Source organism: Podarcis gaigeae (genome assembly GCF_964106915.1).
Source record: "Podarcis gaigeae genome assembly, chromosome: 15".
NCBI classification, from domain to species: domain Eukaryota; kingdom Metazoa; phylum Chordata; class Lepidosauria; order Squamata; family Lacertidae; genus Podarcis; species Podarcis gaigeae.
Window position 1 is genome coordinate 19,555,771 of NC_139692.1, and position 22,685 is coordinate 19,578,455.

The 22,685-nt window shown below is 44.6% G+C and overlaps 1 protein-coding gene across 11 annotated transcripts in view; it reads right to left on the reverse strand.

Moving 5' to 3' along the window:
- The window catches only part of NCAM1 (neural cell adhesion molecule 1), a 216,291-nt gene that overhangs the window by 69,804 nt on the left and 123,802 nt on the right, over positions 1-22,685 (reverse strand). For all 11 annotated transcript variants that reach the window (XR_014558241.1, XM_083713940.1, XM_083713937.1 and 8 more), the window contains exons 2-8: positions 9,047-9,121; positions 7,770-7,982; positions 6,160-6,303; positions 5,525-5,662; positions 3,906-4,023; positions 3,458-3,627; positions 320-462 (exon numbers count right to left, since the gene is read on the reverse strand). Coding sequence is in view for 10 of the 11 variants with exons in the window: in XM_083713940.1 (XP_083570066.1) it covers positions 320-462; positions 3,458-3,627; positions 3,906-4,023; positions 5,525-5,662; positions 6,160-6,303; positions 7,770-7,982; positions 9,047-9,121 (1,001 nt within the window). In the remaining variant the exon portion in view is untranslated. The remainder of the gene's footprint in view (positions 1-319; positions 463-3,457; positions 3,628-3,905; positions 4,024-5,524; positions 5,663-6,159; positions 6,304-7,769; positions 7,983-9,046; positions 9,122-22,685) is intronic.

Below are 22,685 nucleotides of genomic sequence, written 5' to 3' on the forward strand. Positions count from 1 at the left end.
TTTGGTTCACATATTGCCTCAAAAATGGAAAGTTAGGTAAGTCCTTATTAAAATGAAATCCAAACCATGTTCCCACTCCCGTCCCTAGTGTGGGAAATCTAATCTTGGTGAACCCTAGAGAGTTGTTTCATGGGATACTGAAATAATGTAAATATTAATTACTACTATCTGCATGTGAACCAAGCTTAGAGGAACAGCAGTTCCAGTGTGCAACATTATATTGCCAGTTGAGAGGAAGTAGAGGAAGCTCCTGGGCCTTCTACTTCCCCTGATTTTATTGCCTTGCGGCAGGAGGACTGGACGTAAGGTGAAGCAATACCTTCTCTTCATTACTGATGTTCCGTGTAGAGGTCCTCCACGTGATGGAGGGGATGGGGTCTCCAGAAGCTTCACAGGTCAGAGTGATCTGGTCTTCCAGTTCCATAGCAGTTTTGTTCTCCACATAGGTGATTTTGGGTTTTGCTAAAGAAAGGGTACAAAAACACACCAAAGAATGTTTATTTGGTTGTTGGTTTACGTTGTCTGAAAACACAGGGCACCGTCCTCTGAGGAGTCACAACTGCGCAAGGCTCATCAAAATAAATTCCATTCCCATTTATTTCATTGGGAATTGCCAAGAGTCTGACCATTACTAGTTGTAGGCACAAGGGAACCAAAACCTATCAGGGCTTTGCAACTGTATACACGAATCTTAATAATCTTAATGTTTTATTTTTTAAGAACAATAATGCTAGATAGTAATATAAGGCTACAATCCAACCAAATAATAACAACCTAGGAATAAGACCAATGTAAGTGTTCTTCTAAGGAGGAATACATAGGATTGTGCTCAAATTCTCTCACCAAAATCCATACAATTGAAATGTAATTAACTTCTTTGTTTCTTTATTTTTAAGGCATTTGTGTACAGCCATTCATAAACATTTATTCCAGGGTACTTAACAAAACAATACAAATCAAACACAGTCAGAAAAAATATATACAATGTAACATTAGCTTTTGATGGATCATATTAAAGTACACTATAATCCCATAATGAAAGTTAATTTGCATAATAATCTTGTTCATTTTGCATATTTTTGCTCCTGCACTCTGCAGAAAGAGATTTTAAGGAGCAGCTGAATATTCACTAGGCATTGTTTTTACCCAGGGCATCTCAGGGGCTGTAGAATCGATTGGTTCTCACTATCTAATGGCAGAGGGAAAGGTCCAACCTCGTGAGACATTTAACATAGGATGCCTCCTTCAGGAGGCTGTGGGAAAGTCTGCAGATAGTTTCCCTCAGACATCAAGGCACTGACATCACACACAAGAGAAAGGACCCCAAGTGTGTGCATGTGGGTCAGGATCCTGATGGGAAGGGCACCCTGATGAGCTCCTGGAACATGAGAAAAACCACAACCAAAGTCAATGGGTGGGAAACTTTCTCACAAAAATGTGTATTTTAGTGGTTGTGGTTATTATGATTGGTTTTAATATTTACCATACTTTTGTAAGTCACTTTGGGTCACTTTTGTGAGGAAAGCAACTAGTAGCAGTAGAAGTACTAGTAACAGCAGTAGTAGCAATAATAATAACAACAACAATGGTAGACACCACACAAACCCAGAACATAAGAAGAAAATGTGTATCTCACACAGAACCGTAGATAGGCGATCTTGCACCCCTAGCAGAACCGCCTAGATTGCGCCCCCCAGCCATGGACAAATTAGCTCTTCTTTCTGCCTCTCCTCCAACCCTCCCCCCCCCCCATTCAATTCACCCTCTATTTAAAACCATTTCTTATGAGGCAATAATCAATATTTATAGTTATGGGCATATTTTTAAGCCAATTTTGTGGCCCTCCCCATCGCCTGCACCCCTGGCAGGGACCCACCTCACCACCCCCTAGCCAAGGTCCTGATCCCACACACCTACCTTCTACTCTGCTGTTGAGTCCAGAAGACAAGGGCGGTTTGATTCTCTCTCCTGGCCCTTTTGGATTGCTCTCTCAAGAATTAGAAACTTGTCAAATATTACATGAAATCTGGGAAGCTAACCTGGGGACTAGCAAACTCATTTTTATCTATGTACCAGGTACAGACATATTTATTCATGTGCTGCTGTTGTTTTAGACTGTGTGTGTATCTATATCTATCTTGTTAAAGCTATGGTTTTCCCAGTAGTGATGTATGGAAGTGAAAGCTGGACCATAAAGAAGGCTGATCGCCGAAGAATTGATGCCTTTGAATTATGGTGCTGGAGGAGACTCTTGAGAGTCCCATGGACTGCAAGAAGATCAAACCTCTCCATTCTGAAGGAAATCAGCCCTGAGTGCTCACTGGAAGGACACATTGTGAAGCTGAGACTACAATACTTTGGCCACCTCATGAGAAGAGAAGACTCCCTGGAAAAGACCCCGACGTTGGGAAAGATTGAGGACAGAAGGAGATGGGGAGGACAGAGGACGAGATGGTTGGACAGTGTTATCGAAGCTACCAGCATGAGTTTGACCAAACTGCGGGAGGCAGTGGAAGACAGGAGTGCTTGGCGTGCTCTGGTCCATGGGGTCACGAAGAGTCGGACACAACTAAACGACTAAACAACAAACAACAACAATCTATCATCTATCTATCTGCACACACACAAGGAACTATTTAAACTTCTTATTTAAAAATAACTTCAAGATGCCTCATGGGAAGCAATTCAAATGAAACAAAATGAAACAAAATAAATAATTAACTTCCAAGCATTTGATGGGATGGTTACTTTTACAACTTTTTAAGTTCATTATTCCTGAGGCTCTGTCTACTGGGGTGGTGTGGTAATGATATTATGAGTGGAATTCGATATAGCACTAAGGAGATGGTTCCATTTCCATTTCTGCCTGTCTGACGGAATGATCTCCCCTTTTCTCTCCATGCACAGGGCTGTGGAAGTTCTCATGATCTCCAGCGTGGATTTGGAGGAGGCACAGGGTGCGTGCAGGGGAAAGAGGAGGTGAAGCTCCATTGAGGTAGCCGGAGTCCTTGCACTGACTTCCACTAGTGGAACGGGTTATTTAAATCAGGCGGTGTAGTGGTTCGGAGCGATAGATTCGTAATCTGGGGAACCAGGTTCGTGTCTCTGCTCCTCCACATGCAGCTGCTGGGTGACCTTGGGCCAGTCATACTTCTTTGAAGTCTCTCAGCCCCACCCACCTCACAGAGTGTTTGTTGTGGGGGAGGAAGGGAAAGGAGACTCCTTTGGGTAGTGATAAAGAGGGATATCAAATCCAAACTCCTCTTCTTCTTATATTTTTATATCACTATCTTGTTTTAGTTTTCGTATGTTTTAAATCTTTAAGAACCCTTGAGTCTTTTTTAGAAACAGGTGTTTAGGAAATTTAACTAAACCTTCCAACAGATATCTAACTTTTGTCTGTTTATTTTTGGGTCGGAGAGAAGAATGAACTAGAAGCAATAAAAGCCCAACTTACCAAAGACTTTGAGGTGTATGGTGGCATCATGCTCGCCAGCTTTATTCTCAGCGATGCAGAGATACTCTGCCTCGTCGTTCTTCTCCACCTTGCGAATAGTCAGCTCTGAGCCGTCATAACTGAAGCCGTACTTTTCATCATCCTCACCTCTTTCTATTGATTCCCCATCCCTGAAGGATGCAAAGCACATGGACAGATGTGGTTATTTCAACTGCGGGGTTTATCAGTTGGGGCTGGCTTTCAAAAGTAAAGTGACTGGAACTGAAGAAAGGAAAGCATCATGTTATTACTCAACCCATGCTCTTGGAGGGAGTTAATTTGGGTCAAAGCAAGACAACAACACTAAGCCTTTTGGGGCACCCTGGTGTTCCATAGCAACGGTGCCCTCTCAACTAAAACCTGCAAGCACAGTGCTAATGAACATGACCTGAGATTCTGCACATCTTACTTGGTCCAACTGATGGTTGGCTCTGGAAAGCCGTCTGCATCACACACGAGTTTGACGGACTGGCTGAGATTTGCTGTGGCATTCACAGTGCTCTGCTTGGAGCGAACAGTAGGAGGCACTGAAAGAAAGAGAAACAAAGAGCAAGAGATACACTTTTGATGAGCAGCAGATAGAAAGGCAGCCGCTAAACAGGCCAAGACCATTGCCAAATGGACTCCAGAGAAGAGTCCTGTTCTTGGGTGTCCTCCGCACTCTATGCCTTTCCACTATTTCGTGTTTGATTTAGTTGCATAATTACTAAAAAGAAGTCTTCTTGCAATATTCTAACAGAGTTTATGGGCAAGGACTCTAATTGTCTCCAAAATGCCACAAATTCTCAACTGATCAAAACTCTGCAATATGACAAATAAAAACAAACACAAGTGCAGAAAACATGTCCAGAAAGTGACATATCAGTACTGTTTATTTAGCACCTACAAGCCATTTCACTGCTCAAATGCAGCCAACCTGTGACTTTGGGGCACTTCAAATATTGTTCCATTCAGTTAATGCAACGTGCAGTGCTAGAAACAAAACTTTTACCCTTCAACTTATACTCCCTGAAAAGGTTGGCTGTTTAGTTTGAATTGTTCATGTTAGCAGTCCCAGTCCAAAGGAAAACCTTCAAGTGCCATCACTTGTCATTTTTGCATGAGAATTTTGGCCATGAAATGCCTCTGAATTCCTTGGTTGTGAGAAGTGTCAACTTGGGAGAAGGTTATTGCACTTCTTCCTTCCCCCACCCCATGCCAACAAAGCCTCTCTTCTAAGGCTCTCGAGGAGCAAGGGAGATGGCAAAGTAGCAGAGCACATGGTTAAAATGGACAAGGTCCCAGGTTCACTCTGTAGTTAAAAGGATCAAGCAGGAGGTGAGAGCATGAGAACCTGTAGAGTCATTACCTTACAGAACAAACAATATTGGACAGAACAAACAATATTGAACCAAACGTCTCACTCAGTGGAAGACAGCTTCCAATATTGATAATATCTTTGGGAAGGGCTATAGCTCAATGGTAAATCCTTTGTATGCAAAAGGTCCCACATCCAATCCCCCATCTTTCCAGATAGGGCACCTTATTCTGTCTCTGTCACACACACACACACACACACACACACACACACTTACTTTAATACGGCCCCCAAAAGCCACTGCCAAGTCAGTGATAGCATGATAGCATCTGGAGTGAAAACCTTGATCAGTCCAAGAACCTATTCCTTCATGGGTGACCTTCTGGAGGTCCTGTACCAATGGTGGAAGGGGCCAGAGGCAAAGTGGACAGAGCAACTGATATAACTCTTGCCTTTGGGCTACAGTCCAGCAGCCACACAGAAGTCAGAGATTGCTACACACCCAAAGCTGGGAAGAAAGAGTTATGATAATAGTTCAATGAGACATTGTAGCCAGGTGAAAGTGCTCAACCCTTAGAGTGTGGCCTCGGAAGAGCCCTGAGGGTCAGAGAGGCTTGGAGACTCCTATTCGGCCCTGGGGCTCCCCTCTCCTGTTGTAGAGAATACTGGGAAAGGTGAGCAAGTAGCTTGGCACAGTATAAGGCAGGCAGCTTCCTACGTTCCTAACTCACCATTGACAATGACATGAATGTCTCTGAAATCAACCTCTCCACGAGCCAGAATCCTTCCTTCACACCGGTACATCCCCTCATCTGTTTTCTTTATTCCTCTGATCTGTAGGTAGTTGTTGGGCAGCACAACAAACCGCACTGCAAGAAAAAAAAAGGAACAGAAAGCTTGATGGTGGCCACCTAAGATTCTTTTGTACAGCTATCCCTGATATTTCATCTTGGACAATAAGCTTAATCTGAACAGCATTTCTCTCTCTCTCTCTCTCTCTCTCTCTCTCTCTCTCTCTCTCTCCCCCCCCCCCTCTCTCTCTCTCCTAGTTTCCACAATCAAGCTCACCAGGACCTGGAAGAAGTTGGGTCCAATCAAACCAGCAATAAGCTGATAAACACAGGAAGCCCAATTGCAGCAGCAAAGAGGTTTAGTAGGTGACATACAAATGTATCCTAAATCTAGTCCTGGGCTCTCAAGTTCCCCACCTCTTATGCACCTGCACTAAGCCCCACAGGGTCTGTTTGGCAGCCTCAGTGCTTCATTCTGCTTGCTGATGCCTGGTGCTCCCTTTCATATTTCACAACAACTAGGTTCTGGCCCTGCAATAAAGATGTTCAAAGTTCTTTCCTCACCACCATCTTACCATCTTTTTTAAGAACAACATCTCTGCCCGTGTGCTTCCATATGACTGCGGGAGGCAGCGAGGAGACAACATCACACACAATGACTGCATCCTCTCCTTCTTTGAACTCTTGTGGACTGGGAGCATTCCTGAAAGTCAGCTTCTCTGGAAAGCAAGCAGGGAGAGTTAACCACGTCTGACCTCATACACCCAAGAGGCAGTGTGACACATACTAAGTACAGAAGCATAGAGTTGGAGGGGTCCTTGGAAGGCCATCCAGTCCAATCCCTGCTCTGTGCAGGAAAGCCAAAGCTGGAGTATCCACCCAACAGTCTGCCTGAAGTCCCAACAGAGGCACAGAATCCCACTGCACTTATCAGCCTACGCAATGCAGAAAAACAAGGTCAGCAGCAAAAGTTAAAATGTAAAGAACAGCAAAGCGAAGGCAGAAGCTGCTGCTCAGGTCACCATCTTGGCTCTTTTGAGTTTGCTGAAGCCACTAGCACTGCAAGCAGAGGTGTACCTAGGGTCCCTTGTGCCCTTGACAAGGAGCTGTTTCTGCACCCACAGCAAGGAGCAGTACTGGCACCCCCTGCCTGAAAAAAAATCACTGTACTGCAGTAGCCACATTAGAAATTACTACACTTTATGTGACCCAAGTACTCAGTGTCTGGATTGAGAGTGAGGCGAGGAGGAAGGACAAAAAAGTTCACATGCTTTCGTGTTGCGGTGTGAGAAGGACGGGAAGCTTCTCCTTCGCTCTCAACACGACAGCAGTGCTGTGTCTCCTCACACATATACATCATACACTCAATAGATTTTTGCAGGGGGCTGCACCCCTGGAGAGGGCTGGTTTCGCCAACCCCTATGTAGACCTCTGACTACAAGAGGCTCTGACAGTGCAGGTGGCTCTAGGAAACTCAAGCGAGACAAGGGAAAACAAAACCACACAGGGATCATTTGCTTGTTTTGCAGGGTTCAATAGGCTCTGATCACCAGATTGCAGTGAGCCATGCTGACTCTAGGATTTTAATTAGTTCATCAGTTGGCTGAAAATATTTATATCCTCCCCTTACCCACAAAATGACCAGTCACAAGGAAAATACATAATGCTTAACAGAACAACAATAAAACATGAGCCAAAAATATTTAGAACACAAAGAAACCTAAGACAAGAACAGTATCTGGGGCAGTGGCGTAGCGTGGGTTGTCAGCACCCGGGGCAAGGCAAGTAATTTGCGCCCCCTAACCCTAACCCCCAGATGTTGCGCCCGGCGCGGCCGGGCCCCCCTGCACCTCCCACGCTATGCCACTGATCTGGGGTCCCTTTGACATAGAACTCAGTGAGGCCCACTTCTTAAACTATGAGAGATGGGCTTTCTACTGAGGACACCCCAGTAATGGTGCCCCACCCCAAAAGGGGCACCATTACTGGGGCGTCCTCAGTAGAAAGCCCTGGTAGCTGGAATGACACCTAGTCTGAAGGGCTGAAACTCATCAACATTCTTCCAAAAACTGGAAGACATTGGGACATATAAATGTAAGCATACAATGTTCCTGACACACATTGTAAAAGTGCCCTCCCACCTAGCTCTCCCACCCTTTGAAAGGAAATAGGTCAGGTATCTTACGGAAAATCTTCACGTTGAGTGTGGCCTCCACATCGCCTTCTTCACTGGAGACAACACATTTGTAAATGCCAGCATCATCTATGTTGACATTGTAGATGGTGAGAGTAGATGAATCCTCCGTCCGCACCACTGAGATGTGCTGTTGGTTTGTCGTCAGCTTCTCACCGTTGGGGGCAAACCAGGAGATGTCTTTGGATTTGGCATCTCCAGTCACTAAATTAAAAAGGGTAAGATGTTCAAGGATAAAAATCATTGGATGTTCCCTCTTTCTTAGGAATCATTCAGACAACCCCCTAGAACCTGGGCAGGTGTGGAGCGGCCTCTTGGAATCACTGCTCTTGGGGCCCACCATACAGGTAATAAAGCTTTACTGAACACCAAGGAATAAAGTCATGGGGGTGAAGGTTCAAATCTGTGATGTATTAACATCCTGCTGTTCATGGGAGCCCTTGCACTGCAGATGATAGGCACTGTGATTCTAAGGATTTGCTATGCATTCATTAGCTTTTACACAATGACCGCTTGCAGCTCAGGTCCCAGGGAAAATTAGAAAAGCATTCACAAGGCTTAAAGTGGTGGTGGGGCGAGTTAGCTTTCTCACAGCAGTTCTAGAATTCCCCAAGAAAGGGCTTGAAATATATTAAAAAGAGGACACCGAAGATGTTTCCTAAACCCTTTGGGTCTCTGTCATCCGCAATATAGAAGGTGCCAGACTCTTTACAGTTAGTTTCGATTTATAACCAAAGGTCTAGACACAGATTACAATACATTGGAATCCAAGCACACACAAAAAAGAAACTCTAGAATCTAGACAAGCAACAGAAGCTTTCTGAACATCTCCCACCAAAACGGAAGTCTCTGCGTACTCTCAGTACGCTTTTACACCCAGCGGCCAAAATCACGTCTCAAGACAACTTCCTGAAGATTCTCCTTCATCTGTCGCAATTGTATGCACGTTTAAAGGAAACAGCCCACACTGTATTCACTGGGACTTGGATATGCATGGAATTGCTGGCTTATGTTAGAGGAAAGGGTGATTCCACCATTCTATGGTAAATGCTTACAACATCTTTGGATCAGTAATCTTTGTGCAAAGCTGGGAGAATGAGAGCACACTCAAGATGGTCTCCAAATTGGTTAGTGGAACAGTGTAAAGGGACCTCGTAATGGGATCTTAAGACAAGGGATTCTGCCTTTCCACAAGCAATATGCTGACTAACCAATAATGTTTCACCCCAAGCAGCTATGAAAAGCCAAAGTGGGAAGGCATTACTCACCTTGACACAAGAAGAATTTGGACTCTCCAACAGGCACCTCCACTTTATTTGGAGCAATGTTCACCTGGAGAGAGACTGCAAAAAACAAGAAGAAGCAGATCAGAGAGAAATGCTATGATGTGACAGCATTTGTACTTAGCAAAATACAAATCTGCTGTAGGTTACAAGAGCCTTATCAAACTAGTTGTACCTCTTTTGTCATGTAAAACTGCAGGATGTTTGGTTATGCTAAAATTGCTCCACAGTGAAGGCTAGCTGTTCATGCCTATACCTGTATTTTAAAGGGCCATTAATATAGATTTTGGGACAAGGGTGGCACTGTGGGTTAAACCACAGAGCCTAGGACTTGCCGATCAGAAGGTCGGCGGTTCGAATCCCCGCAACGGGGTGAGCTCCCGTTGCTCGGTCCCTGCTCCTTCCAACCTAGCAGTTCAAAAGCATGTCAAAGTGCAAGTAGATAAATAGGTACCGCTCCTGTGGGAAGGTAAACGGCATTTCCGTGCACTGCTCTGGTTCGCCAGATGCGGCTTAGTCATGCTGGCCACATGACCCAGCAGCTGTATGCTGGCTCCCTCGGCCAATAAAGCGAGATGAGCGCCGCAACCCCAGAGTCGGCCACGACTGGACCTAATGGTCAGGGGTCCCTTTACCTTTACCTAATATGGATTTACTGAGAAACTATTTTTGTCTCCAGTAGACCTATAGTTGAGAGGAAGGTTAGAATACATCCTGTCACAGAAATTAAGGAGCAATTGTCCTTCTGCAGGGATGCCACTACTTTGTAAAACTAGTTACTGTATTTACTCGAATCTAATGCTCACCTTTTTTGGCTAAATTACAGTGCAACAATTTAGGTGCACATTAGATTTGATGGCACATTTACATTCGACAGCAAATACTTTGTTTTTTTGTTTCAAGGTTCTGAAAATTGAGGTGTACATTCAATTCAATAGTGCATTAAACTCGAATAAATACAGTATAACCAGCTTATAACCTGGTTTGGAGCAAAAGGATGTCTGATAGCATCTGGGGCTTGTTAGCAGCTCCATGGGTAGGGGTCGGTCTCTCCCCCCCTCCCCCATGTGTGTGTGTGCGTGCGCCTATGAGAAAATAATTGAGAGTCATGCCAACTATTCTGAATTGGCTCTACACAGGCAAGGAGAATTACATTGGATGGTCAGTTAGTCCGTTAACATTAGTCCATGAGCAAACTGCTTTTTGAACTCCCCTCTCTCCGGTACACTTCCCCCATGAAAGTCTTTGTACGTTCTTGTGACGGCACTGGAGGTGACTATCTCTCTTTTCCAATATGCTGGTTGCCCTTTTACTCTACTTTATTTCTATGTAATCTAATTTTGCTCATCCATATTACTTTAACATAATTCACTCCCAGACAGAATGGAAGAGCCACACGCAGTAATAGAATGTGAAACGTTTATTAGATTTAGTGTGGTGAGACCTAAATAGCCCAGGACCAGAGAGATGTGGTGTCTTCCTTCAATTTATTGCCCTGTCATCCACTCTTGTACACTGGGCAGTGCCCATCACAAAGGGTGGGGTTTCAGCTATGGGACACAAGAGCCCAGCACACATGAGCAATTTGAATGCACACAGCTGTAGTCTGGAAGCTGAGATTCAGAAGCAGTCATCCCAAAACAAAACACATATCTAGAAGGAAAATCGACTTCAAGAGGTTTTGCTCACAGGTCTCTGTTACACTGTAGGGCTTTTGATTTTGCTGTATCCAACTAGGTTATAATCACAATGGACCACTGAAATGGACCCACAATGGACCTACTGAGTTAGGGCTCATTCCCACTTCTGTTTGCCCCATTGCTTCCCCCCGAAAAAACCCAGTTTAGTGCTGAATGGGAACAAATAGCAATCTGGATTTCAGCAGATTGGTTTGATTTAATGCTAAAGGGCAGGCTTTTTGGGGGGAGTGGAGAAGCAGTGGGGCAAAGGCAAAACCACTCAGACCTGTGCCTAGGTACAGAATAAGCAGAAGTGTGGACAAGCCCAAGTCATGTCTATTAACTTTGAAAGGTCTACTCAGGCTTACATGGAGGGAGCTTTTGCCCAGCCTTCTCAAATATTGCTTCCCTCCAGATGTTGTGTGGCTCCAACTCTCATCAGCCACAACAGCTGTCATGGCCAATGGTCAGGGATGATGTGATTTGGAGTGCAACCAGGATGGAAAGGGCTGTTTCAGGGGTTTATCTTCTGACCCAATTCTTGCCTTCCATTGTATGGGGGTTCCCTGGCCCTCAAACCACTTGTGAGTGAAATTTAAAGCTGAAGGATCCCAGAACAACTGGAGGAGACATCAGCTGGTTCTATGCCAAACTCAAGTTGGCCCTTGGATTTGTCTCAGACGTCTGCCCTGCAATGCTGGGATTCATCAGAGCACACCTTCCTCTGAGCCTTGCGAGCTGGGGATCTTTTTGTTCCGTACTATAAATGCCTCTCCATCACAACTACGGTACACATTCTCTCTTGGACTCCAGAATCTGTGAGCATTGTGGTCTTTCGTGATAAGTAATGAGCCATTAGGGAAGGCATAATTGGATGCTGGCTCACTTCCACGGACAAGCTTGCCGGAGCTTCCTGGCCTAACAAGTCCAGGTCAGAGAAGGATTTCAAGAGGTTTGACCTAATGTGTGCAATTTCCAAATTGCAGCCATTAGTTGGAAGGAAAACAATCACCATAATAGAACAAGTGCTCAGTCCAGCATAGCCAAAACATTCCTCCATACCTCTACTCCTGCAAATGTTTAATTTGTTAAAACTCTTTAGTGGTCCAGCACTACAAAACTGGCTTCCTTTCAGGGGTGGCTGGACCACAGAGCTGTTTGATGCATGTGCCTATCTGTCCCCACATAGAGAATTTTAAAACCACAATGATCCTGCGGAAAGGACTCAGTCTCCTTAAGATAGCAGCAGCAGTATTCTTCCTTGGCAGCACACAAAGACAGTGGAGACTTGTTCACACACCCTGTTGTCCCACTGTTGTCTCTCCTCCCAAACCCAAGAAAACTGTCAGAGCTCAATCAGAGCAAACAGCCATTTAGATTTTCTCAAGATTGACATTTGCTCTGATTTAGCATTAAAGAGTGGGCTCCCCCTGGGAAAGGAGCAGGGCAAGAGAAAGAACACTACGACCTGTGCTTTCCAGGCACTGGACAATCTGTTACTAAATATTTTAATGTGAGCCCATCTAATTTGCATTTCCCAAGCCCAGGTTAGAGAACGTGTGAGCTGAAATGCAGCTGCCATGTGAAACTCACTCTTCCCTGCACTTCTCCAGTCAAAAAGTGCACATATCAAGGAAAAGTGTGGACCGAAATGTGGATATTTGAAAGAAAAAAAGGAGTGTACAAAAATGCTTTATATTAGGCAAAATTGCATACAAAAATATGTCAATTAGAACAAATCTGTGCAAGAATGCATACACTGGCATTTAAAAAATGGAAACCTGCTTGAATTTTGCCTGTTGTCTATGTGGTGGTTCTTTCAGCACTAAGTGAAAACGACTTCTTTCTTTCCTCAGGCTTTTCAGGCTTTTCTTTTTGGTGTTTCAGTGATCTTTTGTACTGTCACTGGTTTTCATTTTATTCCACTATTGCTTTTATTTTGTTCTACATTTTATGTTTTACATCCGACTTTTACAACTTAATAGTTTTAAATTTTGACTTCAGTCTTATACTAGGCCTCGTAGCCACAGGCAAGAAGGAACTGAGTGCAGGCAAGGGAGTGGGTTGGTGGATAAAGGCCAGAGTGCCTTCCACACTCCATTGGACCCAGTACAGGAATGTAGCAGACTGCTATAGGGGGGAAAAACAGGACTTCTCTGCCCCTTGCTTCTTCTAGCCCCAGCAGGCTACTATGGGGGAAGGCAGACTAGTAACTTTTGTTAGCTTCAAGTCTCTTTTATTTGTGTCCAGAGAACTTGCAACTGTGAGATAAATAAATATTCCAAACCAGAGCCCTGCTGACAGAGGTCATATAGCGGTTAAGGTGTGCAAACCGCATCCGGAACATTACCCTTGCAAAAGGGCCATACCTTGCCTGCTTTTTTGTTTTTTTAATGCATAAAATTTAAGACTTTGCCTTCCTGCTTTCTTTTTAGGCTGATGAATTTTTGATGTGTCTTATTGATTGTCAGCTTATGTTTTCTAAGCTTTTAGGCTGTAAGCCACCATGGCATCCCTTCCAAAAAAAGAAGAAGAAGAAGAAGAAGAAGAAGAAGAAGAAGAAGAAGAAGAAGAAGAAGAAGAAGAAATAACTTTGAAAGGTCCCAGGTTCAATTCCTGGCATCTCTACTTAAACATGGTCTCCAGTAGCTTGGTTCTCTCCAAAACCAACATTGTGCCAGGGCTGAAGATTGTCTCATTCAGAGATGTAATTGCTGCTTCAACATCCAATGTTGTTGCAGGGCTGGTATTCATTGTAGGAGTCTACATTATGCCACTCTTGATTTTGAAAGGTACATATCAGCCCCATGGTCCCAGTCTAGATCAACCTTCTCCAAACTGGAACCTGCAAGTTGTTGTTGGACTACTACTCCAAATATCCCTGACAACTGGCCATAGATTGTAACCTACCTTCCCAGAGGCCAACCAGATGTTTCAAAGCAGTTTCAATCACCTGTTGATAGCCCAGCTATCCTCCACAATTTTGTCTAATATTTTCCCAAAGCCATGTAAGTTATTGCGGCAAGGAGGTCCATAAGGTAACTATAGCTACTTTCTTTTGCCTTTCCTAGTCCTTTTTGGGTTCCTTCTGCTAAAAAAAAAGGGGAGTTGGGATGCACCACCTAAAACTCAAATGGTTTTTCTTCAGAGTGCTGACAAGAAGAAACCTGTTTCCTTTACACTTGATTTACTTTCTCCCACATCAAGACGGACATTGTTTGCTCCTATAAATAAGCCTCTGCTGACAGTCACTGATCCAGCCTTTAAAAATTTCAATGTCTTGTTTGAAAGATGCTGCTAAAGGACAACAGGTTGACAATGGGACTGATTGCACAGCTGGATCAACTGAGGGGAGGGAGAGAACAAGGGGGTGTGATTTGGTGGGGCTTTGGCCCATGTTTCTGGAGAGAAAGGAAGTAGTGAGACTTGGATACCAGCAGGATGGGAAAATCCTGGGTATCAGCTGTTCAGATGGGCAAATTCTGAGCTTTCAAATCTTGGGGCCTCCAAAATACTGGAATTTAGTTGTTACAAGAACTGTCAACAGATTTAATATAGGTTAATAATAATAACAACTACTACTACTACTACTACTACTACTACTACTAACAAAAGGAGATAGTCTTCTTTGAAGTGTGGCACCCTAGATGGCTTCATAATCAAAAGCTACCACCCGCAGGATAAATATTGAGGTAAATGTAAATTGCCACAAACAGCTGCCACACATACGGTTTTTCCCTTGTGTGGTAATACTGGCTAGAACATTCCTGTGTTTTGTTCTGCTTTCCCCTGCATCAGCTGGTGGCAGCAGCGAGTGGAATGAATACAGAATATTGTGGTGTAAGGGAAGTCAAGCACTATGGAAGGAGGAGGTAGACACACCTTATCTGTTTTTGACAGAAGCCACGAGCTTATCATAATCTCCAGTTAGAAGGAAAGGGCATGTTAAATATCTTCAATGATGTAGCCATTTAGGGGGTGAAGGAAGACAAGTTTAAACAAACTGGGCCTAAGGAGTGAGAATATAAAAGTAGCTTATAGCAAAGGCGTATCCATACTTCACCTTGTCCTGCTGCTTCTCTCCACCCCAAAGGGAAAACCGGTCTTTATTGCTCAATCAGAACAAGCAGCAAGGGGTTTTCTGTAGGTTGCTGTTTGTTCCAGTTTAAAGCTAAAGAGTGGGTGTTCCCTGGGAAAGGAGCGGAGCAAGGGGGAGACCACACAGACCCTGTGTTTTCCAGGCAAGGACAAGAAGAAGTGTGGATGAGGTCCAAGTCAGTCCACTGGTCTATGTAGTCCAATTCCGTATATTCTGACTGGCACCAACTCTTTAGGGTTCTAAACAGGGGTCATTCCCAAAGGTTAGCTGTATAATGCTTTTAACATGCTGCAGACTGAAATTGAGAATGTCTACTTATTTTATTTCTTTAATTAGAACCTTTACATGCCAACCCTCACACCATTTAGGGTTATAGGGCAGCGAACAACCAAATTCTATGGCAGTCACACCAAGGTGTCACTGGCAAGCTGATGCCAGGATAGTTCGAAACCTAGAGAGTCAGGAATTTAAATCCTGACCAAAAGAGCCAGCACTCTCAGGAAATGTTATTTAGTTTTCTCCCCAACCCAGGCTATAAAATTGTACAATCCTCCTCACTGCTCCTTATCATAATAGCGGTTATGCAGGAGACACTGTACATGCTAAGCTTATAGCAGTCTTTCCTAACCTAATGCCCCCTATGGGGGCTGGTGGTGGGCTGATGCAAGTTGTAGTCCAAAGCAGCTGGCGGGCACTATGTCAGGCATGGCTGGCTTACAGAATACAAAAGATGATCCTTCAGCCTCAGTTCCAGGTCTGGGGGGAATGGGTAATATATGAGGATAGGAAGCATTCTCCAACTGGGAGCAGCATGCACAGCACATCAGAAACAACAGCCTGGAAGCAAGCCCTGTCTGATCTGTCCACTGAACCCATCCATTTGCGATAAACTCCCTGTCATTTAAGGCATTAAGCTCCCATAAGGCCACTTGGCAGGCCTTCCCCATTCTTCTTCCAATCACATTTGTCCAAGCTTTGCTACCCATATTAATTCATTAGAGATTCAATTTCCCAATTCATAAAATCAGCCTTACATTTGGAAAGCGTCTCCTGGGGAAATGGATGGCTTTTGCTATCTGAAGTGACTCAGCTGTGGCGTGCCACGGAAAGGGCCTTGCGCCGTCTCCTGACAGCATAGCAGCAGTCAAAGGCAATCCATTGCTCAAATTCATTGCCTGGCCCAATCTCACAGTCTACATTGCAAGGCAATAAATAAATAAATAATGCGGATGGGAACCGGAGGCAAGGACTCTCGCAGCAGCCTAATATCGCAGAGGGCAATTCAGAGGGCAAGGAAACTCATCAGCACTAGTGCAAGGCTACTGGTGTGGCAAGTAACATCACCTGGTCACAGGCTGCTGGCTTCAAACCCACCCCTCCCCCATTTACTGTATTGGCGTGAATATAAGCTGCACACAAATATAAGCCGCACCTTTAAAATTGGAGGGGGGCAGAATTTTTTTAAAAAAATACCCGAATATAAGCCACTCCATTCCTTGCTGCTCCTAGCTGCATACTGGGGGGAGGGGGTGTGCTGTGTTGCTGGTGGCCATTCCCCTTCCAAGCCTTGGGGGAGAGTGCACAGGGGGGGGGTGTCGCTTTGCCACGCTCCTGGTGCTGTTTGCCCCACACACCTGGCTGCATACCGTAAGGTCACGAATATAAACCACACTTTAACTTTTCACGGTTGGAATTTGGGCGAATAGTGAGGCTTATATTCAGGCCAATACGGTATTTTTAAAATCTGCAGGTGAATTAGTAGAGGAGGCACCCAGGACTTCTCTTATTTGAGTTCCCCATAGCCCTTCAAATCAGCTGCTTTTCCCATCTGCAGAGTAGCACACTAGGAGTCCTACTTGAAGAGGCAGAGGGGGGCAGGCAGAGGAGACAAACGGAGCCATTCTATCCCACAAGGCTTGCACGTGAGAATTTACTCACTGGATTGCACCCTGCATTAATCAGCCTGTGTCAACTGGACTTTCTGCCTCAAGCGCCAAAATACTTTGAGTCAGCAAGTATGTTTGCAGTCCCCAAGCATTCACTGTCACAAACTAAGCAGAATTTCCCAGCCCCGTTTGAGTAGCTGTGAAGCCATTATTCACTTCCAAATGACCTGCCTTCTTCCCTTCTTTTAATGTTTTCTCCTGCTGTTTGACTGAATGGTGCTGCATCCAGGAACATCTCCCATTGCGACAACCTGGTGGGTACATTTCACTCTCATGATGGTCACTACATCACACGGACGGATAGAAAGGAAGATTCCTCCCCAGTCCCTTTTCAGGTGAGACTGGCTAATGAGAATGGGGACCCTCTTGTGTGTAGTTGGATCAGTTCTCTGGAGCTCCTCCTCTGCAGGCACTTGAGTTCAGTGACAAAGCACACACTTTGCATGCAGAAGGTTCACGTTTCAGTCCTTGCCATCTTTAGTTAAAAGGATCTCCAAAGAGAGGTGGTTGGGAAAGACTGACAGAAAAGCAAGTAGATGAAACTGTGGGCTGTCTCATCTCTCGGTAGCAAATTTAAAGTTAAAGAGGAACCCCTGGGCTGCAATCTAGGAATCCAAAAACCGTGTAGGTAGGAATGGAATGCCAAGTTGCCTGCACAGAAAGTGCAGGAGCTGCATGCCACCCAACTTTTTCAGGCCCTAAACCAGGATGAGTGAGTCATGTGACTTGTGCCTCACTCCTGCTCCCCCCAATGTGCTTTTTAGGTGCTGTGCAAGATCGTGGTCCCCCCCCCCCCACAAAAAAGCACCTTTTCAGGGCGAGAGCACAGCATGAGAGCACACAAAAGTGCAGCACCGAAAATGGCTGCTGAGATCTCACCAAAAACCCAAGATGTCCCATTTTTTCCCATGGCACTTGGAAGGTATGGAGTTGTTCTCCGTGGGACACAGACTGAGTGCTCCTTCTATAAGGAAATGGAAGAAGCAGTCACATTGCATCAAACAACAACATGCATCCCAACCATGGTCGTCTACTGCACCTGCTGGCCTGCGACAAAATTAACTATTGTCAAGACAAACCCAAAAACATTTCAGAAAATGGGAAATGTAAGTAAATATTTGCAAAAACTGTCTGATTTCCAGCATAAGTTCCAACATGAAGAATGAAGACTCCTCTCAATGCAGAGTCCTGGACCAGAAATTCCAGAAACCCTGCTCTCTACAGAATGCCACCCGCTCCCATCCCTGCTTGTTTAAATAGCAACCATTAATCTCTTGCTCAAAGCTAATTCTGTGTCTCATCCTCTTCCCAGGGGAGAACGGCTAAGTGCAGTTCTTCTGTTTCCTTTTAAATATTTGCTAATGCAGCCTCTTAGCACACGCGTACATGGGGAAGAAAAGATCGCCCACAGAAGTCAAAGCATAAGGAAACAAAGCACTGCATTTGAAACAAAAGTGCGGAAGCTTGTGGCAGATTCTGTGAATCTTGCGAGTGACATCGGTTCATCGGTATGGAAAGAAACACACCTACTGGATCATTCCAGTTGAATAACTGCATTTCCAGGGACCATTGGTTGGAATTCAAAATGGCTGCTTCCTGCATTAGAAATCACATTTACTATATTTGCCAGTTAAACTGTAACAACTAAAAAAACCAAAAAACCCACCATGCTTCCTTTAATAGGGAAATCTGACTAGGTGTTTCTGGATGCTTTTGGCTGAAATTTTGTTGTTACTTTTCTCAGCTTCTCTGCAGATAACCTCCAAATTGTGTTATGTTTCTGATCTTTAATTTGCAGGGGAGGAATCTATTTTTAATCCAATTTTGATATAGTCTTACAAGTTCCGGGAAGAAAGATATTCTGGAAATGATCCACCAGGATCCCCCCCCCCCAATCATCACATACTTCCAACACCTCAGACTGGCAATCACATACATGTAAATCAACAAGGACTGGTCTCTATAGCGAGTAACAAAACTATTTTTAGGACAAGCCAGATTTATGCACCTTGCTGGAGCTGCTCAACCATTTTTGATACAACCTTGGCCACCAGGAGTTATTGGCATATATTTGTTCCAATTAAAGCAAGTGCTATAGCAGTCCTATAAAAGTTGCAGAGAAGGGAAGCTAGGTGAGGTAGAGGGTAATGTATTGCTCATGAATGGCTATATCTGCACTGCAGCTTAAGGCTGCAATACTTGCATACTTGCCCCACAGTTCAAGGATCACAGAATACACTGGAGCATGCATCTAACTAAATGTGCACAAAAATACAATGAAACCTCGGTTGTCGAACACTTCAGAAGTCAATTGTTTCGGCTTTCGAATGCCAACAACCTGGAAGTGAATGCTTCCATTTTCAAACGCGCCTTGGAAGTCAAACAGCTTCCAAGGCGCGTTTCTCCATTGCAATTGCCAACCGGCAATTGCGCCTCAGTTATTGAATGTTTTGGAACTTGAACAGTCTTCTGGAATGGATTACGTTCGACAACCGAGCTTCCACTGTATAAGAAGAGCCCTGCTGGATCGGACACAAAGGCCATCAAATTTCCCATAGTGGCCAACTAGATTCCTGTACAGTGGTACCTTGGTTCTTGGATGGCTTCGCTCCCGAACAAATTGGCTCCCGAATGCTGCAAACCCAGAAGTAAATGTTCTAGTTTGCAAACATTTTTCGGAAGCCGAACATCTGGCATGGCTTCTGCTTAAGTGCAGGAAGCTGCTGCAGCCAATCAGAAGCCACGCCTTGGTTTTCAAATGGTTTTGGGAGTCAAACAGACTCCTGGAACGGATTAAGTTGAAGAACCAAGATACCACTGTAGGAAGATTACAAGGAGTGTTTGTTCTCTTCCAGTGACTCATTTGCAGAGTCATTAATAAAAAGATTGTAAACAGTCCTGGAAAGATTTGACACTAGGACATGGGGAAGGGCTTTTCTGTAGCTGTGCCTATCTTGCAGAATTCCTTACATCTCAGGAGATTGTTAGGCCCACTTTAAAATTATCTTTATCTGCTTCAACTAGCTCAGGTTTAATTGTTGTCATTGTTTCTGTCCTATTATTTTACTTACATTGGGGGGAGGGAATGTATAAACATTGTAAAATAATTGTAAAAACAATTGTTTTTAATACGATGCAATTGTGAAATTTAAACTGCTGTGGGCCACTCTCAGTGTGGTGGTTAAGGACAGGAGAAAGTGTGGATAAGCCCTTAGACTAAGCCAAACATGGGGAATGTGGCTGATATGTGTCATAGAGATGAGGATCGGGGTACCCCCTGTGTTTGTTTTACCAAACTCTTGAACATAGATAGAAAGGTGCCTAGATTAAGTGGCTATAGAGCCACTCATTTTCCCTTTAGAGAGGTAAAAGTCACAGGTATTTTCTGGAACCCTTGCCGAAATTTGTCAGGGGGAAATGATCAACTGGAGAAAAAAGAAGCAGACATAAGCCATCTTACATTTCTAGGGCAGACATATCCTCCAAGTTACAAGCTATGAAAGTTGCTTGCCAGCTGAAGAACAGCATAACTTTCCATCAAACAAAACCAGGAGGAAAATCACCCACAGCCAGCATTGTGCCATCAGCTCAGCATTTACTGTGGCCCCTTGCACACATCACAAAAACAAGATCCAAAAAAAGTCAAAGTCATTATGTTGAGGGGGGTAGACGGGCAGTTTTGACATGGCTAAAACTCTTCATCATCTCTAGGCAATTATTAGACCGGAACACTGGGCTGGGCACTCGCCATCTGCTTGACTGTTTTCTGCACAAAGCCAGAGACAGTAATCAGTGGGCAAAATTTTATCCCCCGCTGGTGGACACAATTGCAGCAAGAGCAGCCCTTTCCTCGCCTAGGAAAACAGCAAGCCAAACGAAGCAGAGGCAATTTTCAAGGCGCTCTCCTTGTCCAGGGACACACCATTGCCTTTGTCATAAAGAGATACAATTCGGCTCTCGGTATGACAGCTACCTTAGCCGACCCTGTATGCTGCGGCAGTCTAGTGTCTAGACAAATGCACGGGTGTGTGTCCTTATTTAAGAACTGGAGATCGTTAAGTGATGCAGATCTTCCTGCATCCCTTATCTTGGGTCCCAGAGAGCGATTTAATCATGCAGTGTCCCAGATATGTAAAGAAGGATAAAAGAATACTTCTATCTCCCCCCGCATAAGAATCGGAAGAAAGCATTTTGCATATTAAATAACCTCCTCTGCCCAAGCTTCCTAATCCATCTAATCCCCACCCCCATCCCGGACGTGAAAGGGCAAGGAGGACGAATTAATGGGTTTGTATCAAAACAAAATCGGAGCTAAACCAGGGAACCACGGAGCCTTGTTCATTTCCATTTCCTCATTAACAGCATCAGGTCTCCGGGCTTAGCGGGGCCAGGCTGCCTCCATACAAGAGGCTTAAACTCTCAAGCCATTTAAAAAATGATCACTCCAAAAGGTAATCCTTCGACAAAATGCAACAGGGCACTGGAGATCCTGCCAAATGACCCAGTGACCCAGCTAAATACAGGAGCCCCCCCCCCCCAGCCTTCAACCTAGCCTTCAACCTAGTTCTTGCCAAGGTGAGTCAACCTGTTTCTGGACTGTACCATATCAGGCTGCGGGGGGGGGGGGGACATCTGGTGAACACCAAGACAACTAGACATCAAAGAAAAGGATTTTGCCTTAGCCCTCTCATTGACATACCCGGTTTCTTGGAGCAGGGAAACTTAGCTATGCATGTAGCGGTGCAAACCAGATCTCAGTGACAACCAAGCCTCATTTAGTGGGGTCCACATTCAGACCCATTTTGAAAGCTCATGGTGGAGCTGCAGTTACTTTTTAAGCATGAAATTGAATTCTGCAAGCAGATCTCTAATAATATCCTACTCAGTGATTCTGCAGGGTTGGGGGGGGGGTTGGGGGTGCTAAAGCTATGGAGTGGTGAAACAGGTGGTTGACACAATCGTTCTTGATAGTCCTCTCTGTCGTTCTGGAGCCCAAGGAGCAATTTGATAGTCTGAGGATCTCTGGACTATGAAACAGGCCAGGCAAAGTGTGGCAGTGCGGGCTGCAAAAGGACTCATTTTGCAGCTCACATTGTGTCCTCTAATAGCTGGCCAGCAGAATTATTCCTGATAGTCCAGAGGTTACTGACTCCTAATATGGGGAAAGGAACTTCTGGATCACTCGAATATCTGCTGCAACCAACTGGCTACACACTGTGGGAATGAAGTTGCATGACTCTGGTGTGATCTTGATTCTGCGTTTTTATTTTTATTTTTTTGCAGCTCTAGCTGAAGGACTCAGTGTCATTATTTAAGATGTTTTGCGGGATTTTGATTTACCTTATATAATCAGCACCCCCAACCCCTGTCCCTCCTGGTTATTAAATCTAACAGAGGAGGGCTAAATGTTTGGGTCCAGAGCGTAGCTAACCCTTCACTGTGCAAGGAGGTGGTCCCTGCTACATTGAAACAGGCAGTAGTGAGACCACTCCCAAAGAAACCATCGCTGGACCCTCTGGATTGAAACAACTATCAGCCATTTGCCCATATACCCTTTGGGGGGAAGGTGGTGGAGAGGACCATAGTGGGGCAGCAGCTAGCATTATTCCCCATCCCTTGTTTACCATACCCTACCAAAGCCCAAGTACTTCCAACTCAAATAGAGGCATATTGTTTTACTGACTGCACCTGCCTCCATATCCCTCCTCTTCCTTTGTTGTCTTTATCCATTACAAGCTCCTTGGGGTAGCAACTGATCCTCTTATACTTAGCGAAACACAGTGTACATTTAAGGTGTTATATAACAGACTGAAAGATCTAAAGTAAAATCTATACTTCCATTTTACTCACGGAAGATCCCAGGTTCAGTTCCCAGCATCTCCAGGTAAAAGCATATCAGA